This window comes from Anarrhichthys ocellatus, unplaced genomic scaffold (genome assembly GCF_004355925.1).
Source record: "Anarrhichthys ocellatus isolate YVR2014 unplaced genomic scaffold, GSC_Weel_1.0 scaffold198, whole genome shotgun sequence".
Lineage (NCBI taxonomy): Eukaryota > Metazoa > Chordata > Actinopteri > Perciformes > Anarhichadidae > Anarrhichthys > Anarrhichthys ocellatus.
Window position 1 is genome coordinate 169087 of NW_022280228.1, and position 11421 is coordinate 180507.

Consider the following 11421-nt stretch of genomic DNA (forward strand, 5'->3'; position numbering starts at 1 on the left):
ATAGCACCTTTAACATACATATCGACAACATCTGTTACTTTTGGAACGTTAACCAAAGTCCATTAAAAATGATTTTGACATTTGATTGTTGCATGATTTGTTTTTCTCACCCAACATAGCTACAGCATATGTGTGTTACGGCAACAGCGGCAAGCAATTTTTTTGTCGGCGTCGCTGTCCTCGTTCCAGAAAACAGCGTGTTCTTCCCCTTTTGCGCCCGCAGGGTCTCCGGCACCTCGCTCACGTGCAGGGAGATGGCTCGATAAAGGACAGCAAAGGCAAGACGCACCGGGCTCCAGAGCGCTGGCTGGAGTCCATCCTCGGTAACAACATCCCTGTCAGCTCCACGTACGCCTGGGACAAGGTTAGACACCGGGCTGCCTTCATCTCACCACTGCACTCACACAACATACGAGTACTCTGTTTGTTGGATCTTCATCAGGCAGACACTTGTGCTTCACCCGTTCCCATGAGACCACTACAGTGAGGTTCCTGATGAACTGTGTATTCTTAAGATCCCCTCCACTGTATTTGCTCTGGATATTCATCTTGTCCAAAGGGTGAACCAAAATGTTTCTGTGACCTTTCTCACAATCATATCAAAAAAAGTCCCTTCATGTTCCCACAGGAAACTCTTTCAGTTCAGCACCGCCCTCAGGACAAAAATTTGATTTTTGAAACGAGACAGAGCATGTCACCAATCAGCCACAGAAACCCCGCTGGCACGCAGAGGAGATGCATACTTCACACAGAGGCTCCAGCCAACCACCGGCCACCCTAACCCTGAGTCTTCCTCTGGGCCGTAGAGCTCCACTGTTCTCCCAAAACTACTAAAACACATTAATGAGCCACACTGTTGCTCTGGCTGACGTGTTCCTTCATCGCCGTGAACACACACACACTGTAGTTTGTTTTCACTCGATGTGGATTAGTCCGCTGCAAAAACAATAGTCCCTCACACATGCACTATCTAACTAACTTTTGTTAAGAAACCACAGTGAGCAGCTGTTTTAGGAATTTACCAAACTTCATTTCAGAAATGAAACTATAGATTTGTGATTTGTTACGTCTTCAGTGGGAACCAATGAGCTGAGAGACAAAGCTTTGAGGGACAGAGGTGGTCTCTATGGTTGCAGTAAGAAACACAGAGAATAACACAGCCTCATCCTTCAAAACATACACGCATATTTGCATGATTAGAGAGTAAAGGGCCAATAATAATGTTTACAATAGTCGGTAATAGCACTTATCATAACCAGTCATTACAAAGTGTTTACAAGCTGAGGCGGTGGTTACTCTTGTCTTTTCTTTGAGGAGCTCGGCTGATCTGATAGAGATTACTCTTATTTTGTGGTGAAAGGAGCAGTCTTAACAAGGTAGATAAACACATTTAATTTACTATGAAAATATTCACAGTAAAAGTCCCCCATTATTTTGTTGATTAAAAGCTTTTATTTTGAAGCAGCAAAATCAGAAAATGTTGGGCCTTCAACAGCAGGACGTTAACAGGACTCAGACAGCAGAACCAGTTTTCCTCCCAAGTGACCCGAAAAACTTTCAGATAGTTTTTCAGATAATAAAACAAAATTCACAATGCAGGTCAATATACTGGAGCAGTACGGTAAAACACACTGCATGTGCGATATTAAAAGCTGCCCTTTTCTGTGTCACTTCCATAAGTTGTGAATGCACCATGATTTAGTTGACTCGTGAGAGTCGGACCGTCTTCCTTCCTACTCCATCGATGTGGATCAAGGTTCATGTGGCTGCTGTTTCCTGCCTGCCAGTAGGGGTCTGTGGAGACGGGGCAACACTCAGCATTAGGCTGTAAATTATTGAGTGTTCACCGTGGAGCTGTGCACCAGCACACACTCCTCCTCCTCCTCCTCCATCATTAGATTTGAGTAAATTAAATACAGCGTGGCTCTACGGAGGCCTGCTCAATGTTTGCATGAACCAGAGTGCTGCTGAAAGAAACCCGATAGCCCCCTCAGGGTTCACATATCCCCCCTCAGGACACCATGATACTCTCTTGAATAAGTCATCGCTGACAAACGGACATGTCAGCCTCGTTAAAAGGTGTTTGTGATGACCTCCTCCCTCTGTTTGCTCAGGTGATGTTCGCCGACAGACCTCTGTCTCACTACCTGCTGCACACGGAGGCCGAGGGAGACGAGCCGCAGACCCGTCACGGGTCGGCCGGGTATTCACCGGAGGGGCTGACCACAGGTCTGTTGTTCCCGTATACATGACATGTTTCCCCCCCTCTGGCCCCACTTCCACTCACATCCCGCCTGTGACATTTCCTTCAGAGCAGTAAAGAGGTGGCGGCCACTGAAGCGTGGCTTTTTCTGTGTCAATAATTAATCGGCCGCCTTGTACATCTCCCACCTGGAGATTCTCTCAGCACTGTTTCAAAACAGCCTCATTAAAGGGACAATGTGGACCATTTAGGGGGGGTTATTGGCAGCTATTGAATATCATATATATTACTGTTTTAATCAGCGTGTAATTGCAACGAAGTATCATTGATGTTTTCCTTAGCTTAGAAAAAAGCCATTTATACCTACGTAGGGAGCGGGTCGTCCTTCACCGCCATGTTTCTACAGCAGCCCAGAACGGATGCTGGCATTAGAGAGAGCCTTTACCCTATTTATTTTATCCGAAGAGAGGGATGCGTTCCAAAACCTGGTGTGAAACGGGCCCCGGGTGTTTAGTTGGTTGTGACCTGCCCCAAACCACTAGATGCCACTAAAAACTCACACACTGTGCCTTTAAAATGAACTGTAGATTTTCTGTTCTTTAGGGACTTCATATGTAAAAGCATGGTTTTGAATGTGTTTTGTGCAGAGGCAGCCATCCTGAGACGTCTAATGAGAATCAAGATCATCCATCTGGTGGACGACGAGGAGCTGCTGCCAAATGCTGTGATGGACCGTTACTGGGAGAAGCTGCAGAGAGACTGTTCAGAGTCTGAGGACTGGAGCACTGAATTATTGTAATCATCCTGTCCACAACTGTTTGCTTTGAGTGTTTAACTTGGTGAGTTTTACTCACTCACTCATGTATAATCACTCATTGTGGGTACAACAGAGTGATCATATCCATCAAGTGTTTCAGCGTATTCATTTATCTCTCCCTCACATTACACTGGTTTGTGTTTGTACTTTAAACTCTGTTCCCTCACTCACTTCAAGTGTATCTGAGCCTCAGACACGTGTAGTATTTGGATTTTTTGCATCAAATGTGATCTTTTTTATGAATTGCGTTAACCCGAAACAATAAAGAGATCACTGTTGATATGGTGTGTGGCTAAAGGTTTGAGCTGGAGGGTTTGGTACAGAGGGTAGGATGTTAGTAGGTAGGGATGTCCCTGGTTGCAACGTCTAATGAGTTGTTCCTAGCAACCATTTGGATCAGAAAAGCTGCTCTAAAAGACTCAAATTAGAGAGAAAAGAAGAGAAACACAAAGGCAGAGTTGTAATGAGGGCCACTGCTGGAAATAATGACAGAATTAATATTTGTTTCCGGACTCAGGATGCTTTTTTTCTGTTTCACTTCCCCACCTCTGACTAAGAGCAGCAAACAGCTGCTTCTCTCAACTTTGTGCTGGACTCAAGGGGACACCATCCACAGCAGGGTCGATTGTCCCAATATATTTAGTGCTTTATTCTCATGAAATTGCGACTTTTTTCTCATAATATCACAATTTATTCCATCAAAAATATACTTTATTCTCAGAGAACACAAGGTTTTGGACGGGAAATGAACAGGAATCTTAGAGTTTTATAGATTAAATCAAAAAATGAATTACTGTATCATCGAGGTGATTAGTAACCACGTGCACATTTAAAGTGGTCACTCCTCCAAACAAAACAACAAAAACAACAAAAGAAACATGAGAGTAAATGCTGCCTTCCGTGTGAGTGACAGTAGATCTACAGGACAACCAATATGTGACTCCCCCCACTCCTCCTCCGAACAGTCGCTCCAGTCCGCGATGGAGCCCCGGACATAGCAGACTGAAGCTGGGGGGGAGGAACCTCGCTCGCTCGGCACTTTTGCTCTGCGCGTGTGGTAAGTCGTCCGCTCCCTCGCGCACCGTTAATCAGGCACCGTAATAAAGGCAACGTTACCGGAGTGTCTCAGGGGAGACTCGAGGGTTGTACGGCAAATGTGCCTCATCATGTGATTCCTCCCGGAGAAAAACGTACGGTTATTCAGACTGTCCGGTGGGTAACACGGACACGAACTCAACAGTGCCCCGTGTTGCTTTTTTTTACCCTCACACTAAATGTGTGTTTTTTTTCTTCTTTTTAAAAAATGTATTACAGGTCCTCGTGCGGAACTGCGGGAGAAGTTTGCATGGCACGAGAGCCGCTCAACGACAACTTTAGAGAGCAAGGTAAGCTGGAACAGAAGCAGCTTCTGCAAAGCATGAACTTAATAACATGTAACGCAACTGTCAGATCTGAAGAGTTGCATGTCAGATGTGAAGCGAATATGTTCATGAAGTAGATTATTAATAGGGAAATAAAGTTCTAGTGCTATGTCCTGATAATTCTAAATGATTTACTACCTTGTGGAGAATGTCAAACAAAAAATGTAAAGATAATTAAACGTGTATTACAGTTTACAATAACTTCATTGTTTTCCCTTTTATTTTTTATCCCCTTTTGTTTCCAGAATGAAAATAAGATGTGCCCACTACACACATAGATTGAGACACAGATGCTTCCTGTTTTCTCTGTCTCTGCTGGCGGTCTGTCTGCTCAAGCTGGTCCACATCAAAGTGACGGTGAGGGACGGCGTCTACATCGAGCCCTACGGGATCACGGCCGCCCTCTCCGGACTCAACAAGCAAAGGTATGACATCAACTGCACCGCCGTCTACGAGCTGGACCCGGTGGAGATAGGCAAGACTCTCGCCATCAGACGGAAGGCCATCAGACGGAAGGCCATCGTCGACGTGGACGATGACAGCATCGTGACCTTGACCTCGGACTGTCAGGCGTTCATCAGAACGAGGGGTTACGATGAAGTCCCGGTGTCGGAGGCGGAGCGGGGCTTCCCGTTGGCCTACTCCCTGGTGGTGCACAAGAATGCACCCATGGTGGAGCGCATCCTTCACGCCATCTACGCGCCTCACAATGTCTACTGCATCCACTACGATCAGAAGTCCTCCCCGGCGTTCATAAAGGCCGTTCAGAACCTGGGCCGGTGTGCTCCGAATGTGTTTATCGCCTCGAAATTGGAGTCGGTGGAGTACGCGCACATCAGCAGGCTCAACGCCGACCTGAACTGCCTCTCCGACCTGCTGAGGTCAGAGGTCAAGTGGAGGTATGTCATCAACCTGTGTGGCCAGGACTTCCCTCTCAAGGCAAACCACGAACTGGTCGCGGAGCTGAAGCAGCTCAACGGCAGCAACATGCTGGAGTCCAGCCGGCCCAGCGAACTCAAGAAAAAGCGGTTCGGCTTCCGGCACGAGCTGAAGAACGTGCCTTACGAGTACCGTCGAATTCCCGTCAAGACCGCGGCAGTCAAAGAGGTCCCGCCGTACGGTATCGAGATGTTCATCGGGAGCGCGTATTTCGTCCTGTCGCGCGATTTCGTCGATCACGTCAGCAGCAGCCCGGTGGCGAAGGACTTTCTGGCGTGGTCCGCCGACACATACTCACCAGACGAACACTTCTGGGCCACCCTCGTCAGGGTCCCCGGGGTGCCCGGACACATTCCCAGGTCGGAGGCCGACGTGACCGATCTGAGGAGTAAGACGCGACTCGTCAAATGGAACTATTTAGAGGGGAACCTTTACCCGGCCTGCACGGGTGCACACATGCGGAGCGTTTGCATCTACGGAGCGGCCGAGCTCCGCTGGCTCCTCAACTACGGCCACTGGTTCGCCAACAAATTTGACCCCAAAGTGGACCCGATCCTCATCAAGTGTTTGGAGGAGAAGCTGATGGAGAAACGAAAGTATGTGCAAACATGATACTGAAAGGGAAGAGGAAAGGAGGAGAGAGTGGTTCTAGTATTTATTTCAGTTGTTCGGCAAAGGTGCAAAATGACATCAAAGGACATCTCCTCAATCATTGTACTGAAGCATAGGTTTTGAGACGCAGGCACTTTTCTTGAGTGTTTTCCTTTTATTAGCCTCTGCTACCTATTCAGCCCAGTCGCCAGGAAAACATGTTGGCATCGTACGTTTCTATGAAAACACGGATACGGATTTTTTGCATTCGGTCCGAGCAAGTGGAGTATATGGAGCGACAGTTATTGAATGTTATGTGATATAATGAGAAGGGGCAAACATGAGACTTTCACACAAGAGACCACTGTTCATGTCCTGTGTGAAACCAAAAATCCTCTCGTTACGTTGTTATGTCATTATCTGACCATTGACCGTGATCTCTGTCTGACCTTCATAGTGCTGCGACTAACGACACATTTTCTTATCGACTATTTTACCGATTAGTCTATTGATTTGAACGATTAATTTTCCTCTAAGAAAAATCAAATTGATCAGTTCATTTAATATTGACAAACTGTAGGCTATGCCATTGTAAAATAAAGATCTTGTAATAGAGTATCAAAATGCTCCTGATATTCTTACAGTGCTCATACCAGTTTGTAATCAGAAATCAATAGACTCTAAAGCATTTTTCAACAAGGCAGCATAAATCACCATAACATGAGTGTATTTAGCAGAAACAAAAGATTTAAAAAAAAACAACATGCGGCGAATGAAAGTATTGATCTTAACGCATTTTCAGCGTCGACGTCATCGTTTACGCTGACTAACCCCGGCAGCCCTGAACCTTGACCAGGTAATGTTGCTGCCTAAACCTGACCAATCGTTTCACAACGTCAATCACGGAGCATTGTGCATTTCTGCTGGCAAAATACGAGGCTGATACATGAGGTATTTATGGAACATATTTTTGGTCCAGAAACGTTGATATTCAACGCACCCCGTGGTTTGCAGAAAAAGGTACAATATAAAACATGTTTCCTGAGGACTGGGCTGGTATTTTCATTTCGTTAGCCTCTAATACATATTTCATTGGAAAACACTGAACATTTCTCTGATGGCTTCTAATTACTTTGCAGATTAAGATTTCTCCAGCCAACCCATGATAAGGTCGAACAGTGTGCATTGCTTTAGTACCGAACACTATACGGAGAGGCACCGCCTCAATAATCAACAGTAATTTAACACTGTGAATGAGATTGTTCTTCAGAATGAGTTCTATTCAAATGGGACATTTGACTAATATTTCTAAATATTGATTGCTCGACTTTTAACGAATTCTGTTTACAATGCGATATTGCTAAGGGATTGAAATTGTCTTTCCACCTCTTCAACATGATGCAACTCTGTCCCCGCAGGATACCTAACAGCCTTTCCACATCATTTCATTCGTTGTAATCGTTGTCAGTCTGCAACTTTCCCCGATCGCACGAGGCATTTAATCAGCCTTTAAAAAGTGCCTTTGTCAAAAAGGTTATTTGAGGGAAATGCCATCCTAAAAGCAAGCTGCTACTCGATGTCACGTCCAAATAGTGTCCGTGTTGATCTTGAATATGATTCCAGAGACTGCTTTTATATCGAGAGTAGAAATACCAAAGACTCATGCTGTTCTCATGTATTCTGCTTAATGAAATGCTCCGTGTTTTTTCTTTGTGATGAAGATAGCAACTGATGTAAAAAAAAAAGTTAGGATCGATATTGAAAGGTTGTGATTTCTGACGGTTTCTGTATTCTTGAATAAAAGTATGGTGCTTCTTACGGGCTGTTTGGCCTTCAGTTGTGTTGTCAGGTGATACCCTGTCGCCTCCGAACGACCTGTGTGTGAATCCACCTGTGTGTGGATTCACACACAGGTGTTTCAGTTATTGTGTCCACCGCATGCATGTCAATGGCTTTTCATCCACAAATATAAGAAAATGCTTTGCAAAGGTTTCCTTAGGTAGGACATGTGTTTGTTGTTGTTTAGGCATAAAGATGCTCACAGCTCAGTGTGTTGGATGAAAGCTCGGCAGGGTACCTTCAACTGATTTAATGGGGCTAGTTTAATGGGCTTCATACTGATCCTGTGGTTCCAACTGCACCACGCCCTAAGTGCCTCTTACTGTAGAGAGTGGTGTTTTTAATTTCGCTCTCTGACTGGCTCCGCACTTGGCTCCCAATACTGATGACTAAACGGGACTGACACACACGGACGTTTGATATAAAGTAAATGAAATGAGCATGAGGTGGGAGCTTACGAGCCACCATGACTCAGGGTGGCAAGAGCACTGACTCCCATTCCTCAGTCCGTCAGAATAAAATAGAACCCTGGCCCCCCCACATCTCACCTGCACGGACCGCCGCATTAACAAGCTTGCGGTGCCCTCGAGAAAGTCAAGCACAACAGCCGGAGAAGAGGGAGGACAGAGTGGCCTATTGTTACTCTTCGCTACGATTACAGAGATGGAGGACATGATTCCAGGGGGGGGGGCAGCTTTGGATGTCTCGTGTTCAAGTTCTCCGCAGGTGAATGGAGATTCCTCTTCTCCCAATTTGTGAGCGTTTTTTAATAACTAGTCAGTCTAAAATGGGATCAGGCCGTTGTTTAAAGGAAGGTAATACAACACAAAGGACGAGGGGCTGCAGCGTAGTAACAGCAGCAGGTGGTGGTTGCGTAGCAGCTGCTCATGTTTCCGTCTGCTCGGCCGGGAGGTAAACACTTAAGGTCTTTAATGGGCTGCGATCTTTCACAGGAGGGTTTTAAAGGACACAATGTAAGAGGTGTCAAATGGCTAACTCCTCAGCTCACTTGATTATGATGGAAATGTGTGTGTGCTTTAACCTTAACACGGTGGCCTTCAGCGTTGAAGATCAGAGCTTGCCACTTAGTTCATTTTTTACCCCTTCTGTCCTCTTCTAGAAGTGCTCAGGATCTCAGGAAGTGTAAGAGAAACTACATTTCACATTTAGGTATAAAATCTCGGCAGAAAACTGTTTCAGCCCGATATCGGTGACAACGCTGTCGGCCAGCCTGCTCTCCTACAAGTGACTTTTCCATATAGTGAAACATCCAAACATGCACTGTCATGTGTCTCCCGGAGAGGCTACGTTTCTTATCATATATGGACCCTTAAATGGACCCTGTGAGCTCGTGGTTACAACATAGGAAGTCATGGACATGATATGCTTGGTTATCAAGCAATATCAGGAAAAAAATGAGGCCGTTGGGAATATCAACATTTTCGCCTCCCCCATGTTGACCCCACGACCCCATTTGAAGGCAGCAAATGGTTCACAGAAGTCCACACAGGGCTTGATCAATGCAGGACTTTCACCCAGGAGACTGCCTCATCGTCATCTTGTTTGAATCTACGTCCGTAACTTAGATAACGTAACAAACTTACAGATTTTTGGCCAAACCACGATGTCTTATTAAACCTAACCAAGTAGTTAGTTGCGTTATTGTTTTGTTTTCAACTTACAACGTTAATCAGGTGTTTAAAACTGCGACCGTAATCCGGGAGAAAGCATGCTTCCCTAACCACCCAACCAAACCACTGATTGGTGAGGTGCCTTGATTACGAGTTGTACAGTTTTCGACCCAAGCTTCAGCCTCGTATCCTTTACAATGATTTAGAGGTGACCCTTCGCTGCTACTACGTTTTACAAACGTACATCTCCTTTCAACCTCTCGGGGTAACGAGTACCGCTATTACACAATGTTTAAATATGACTCGCGTCAATTCCACAAAACCATCCCGAAAATAGGATAGTTATTCAGAAGCCTGGTCGGGGCAAAGGTCCATCTGCTGAGTAAGATTGTGTGAAATTACCAAAAGCTCTAGTACAGCTGCTAATGGATGTATTTTGATCATATTTCTACTTCTTTTCTGAATGCTTCATTATCATCGTAGTGTTCACAGTAGTTGTGAGCAGCACGGGGCCCGTGGGTGGCAAGTCAAATGTAGGTATCATGTGAGTGGACACAGAGTGGCTTTAGTAAACCAGTGGCCTCGCTGTCTGCCCTCCTCCTCTATATATCCCTGCTCCTCACAATAAACCCAATTCATGGCCCGCTCTGCAGTGCAGAGGGGTTGCAGAGGACAGGTGAAATTTGAATACGAAACCTGCGCCGCCTTCTACATGTCTGTCTATCTGCAGGTTCACAATGAACAATAAGCATCATTCTTTCTCTCTGGTCTGGTATTTTGGACAGGGTCCAACCTTCTTTTCCCCCTGGCTCATTAAGACCTCTTTCCCAAAAGAGGTGCTGTGTCGTCTTCCAAGTCTGTGAAATTATGATTACGTTTCAGCAAAACGTTTTTGGCTTGCCCCTTAACTCCCACTGGACGGTCTTACTGAATTTGGGATTTGTTTTGTAGCGATTTCTTGGCTTCAGAAATACAAGACATCGTAAACCAAGTCTTTCCTCCCCCACTCAGAAGTAATTACATTATGACTCACTCTTCCCAAGATTGTTTTGTTTTGCAAAGATGAAGTCATTGGCCGAATGCCCCGGAGGACTTTGGACTCTTCCACTTCTCGCAACCCCGTTATCCGAGCTAACTCCCCGGCTAGCCTGACTGAGATCATATCTCTGGTTCGCCTGTTGCTCTGAATTCATATTGCAGGTCACTGATAGATTCCCAGGAATGCCATTCAAAAAAAGACTTCCTGTAGAAACTAAAACTAAGCCCCAATCAGCTAGTTTTCCCGGGCACCTGTCATTGGCAGCCCACTGCTCCAATGGGATGGGTCAAATGCAGAGACAAAATTTCACCCTTAAAGGGATCAATATAGTATAATAATAAATAGTTATTTCCTCCTTTTTCTCTCCACTAAACTTGCAGCGTTGGGAGGTGGCGCCCCATTCATTCCTATTAAAGTTGCTCAGTGGCGCATGAAGCAAAAAAAAAAAAGGTTTGACATCCGAGTATAAAATTACCTGGATCTTCCTCATCCATCGGGCCCAAAGAGCAGCCTGGCACTCTTCCTGAGGGTCTGTGAGGGGAAACCTGGCGGAGGGTTCCTGACAAAAGATCATCCTTACATGCTGTTTTATAAAACTCAAAAGTACAAGGGGGTTGTGTGTGTATTTCAATGGGGAGGACTTATAAATAGGACTTTATACTTGTCGGTATAAAGAGTATGTTCTCGGAGTGCTCAGAGCTCGATCTTCACGGTGGTCAGGACCCAATCAGGGGCCTCTCGGCGCGTATCCAAATACAGTAATCAGTCCCGCCCAGTTCCTGTGGCGATGATGCCTCGTACCTCGACGGACCACGGAGCACCTCCGGGCGAACAACCCGTCTTTGTTCCTGTGGAGTAAAGCAGGACCCTGAATGCAGGATCAAGAATCCAGCAATGTGTGTTTGTGTGTGTGTGTGTGTGTGGGGGGGGGGGGGGGGGGG

At 45.7% G+C, this 11421-nt stretch overlaps 1 protein-coding gene across 2 annotated transcripts; it reads left to right on the top strand.

The window, feature by feature from the left end:
• The first annotated feature begins 3991 nt into the window (after positions 1 to 3991).
• LOC116400749 (beta-1,3-galactosyl-O-glycosyl-glycoprotein beta-1,6-N-acetylglucosaminyltransferase 4-like) lies at positions 3992 to 7937 on the top strand. Of its 2 annotated transcripts, none has more exons than XM_031878754.1 (3): positions 3992 to 4077; positions 4335 to 4405; positions 4687 to 7937. In XM_031878754.1, exon 3 carries the CDS (start codon positions 4688 to 4690, stop codon positions 5990 to 5992), a length of 1305 nt encoding a protein of 434 aa, XP_031734614.1. In that variant the 5' UTR covers positions 3992 to 4077; positions 4335 to 4405; position 4687; the 3' UTR covers positions 5993 to 7937. The 2 variants fall into 2 exon arrangements, with proteins under 2 accessions (XP_031734614.1, XP_031734613.1); XM_031878753.1 differs by lacking the exon at positions 3992 to 4077 and adding an exon at positions 4162 to 4232.
• The last annotated feature ends 3484 nt before the right edge of the window (positions 7938 to 11421 follow it).

Bases quoted from the DNA above. Each gene is read 5' to 3' on its own strand.
- LOC116400749 (XM_031878754.1), top strand. From the start codon at position 4,688: ATGAAAATAAGATGTGCCCACTACACACATAGATTGAGACACAGATGC.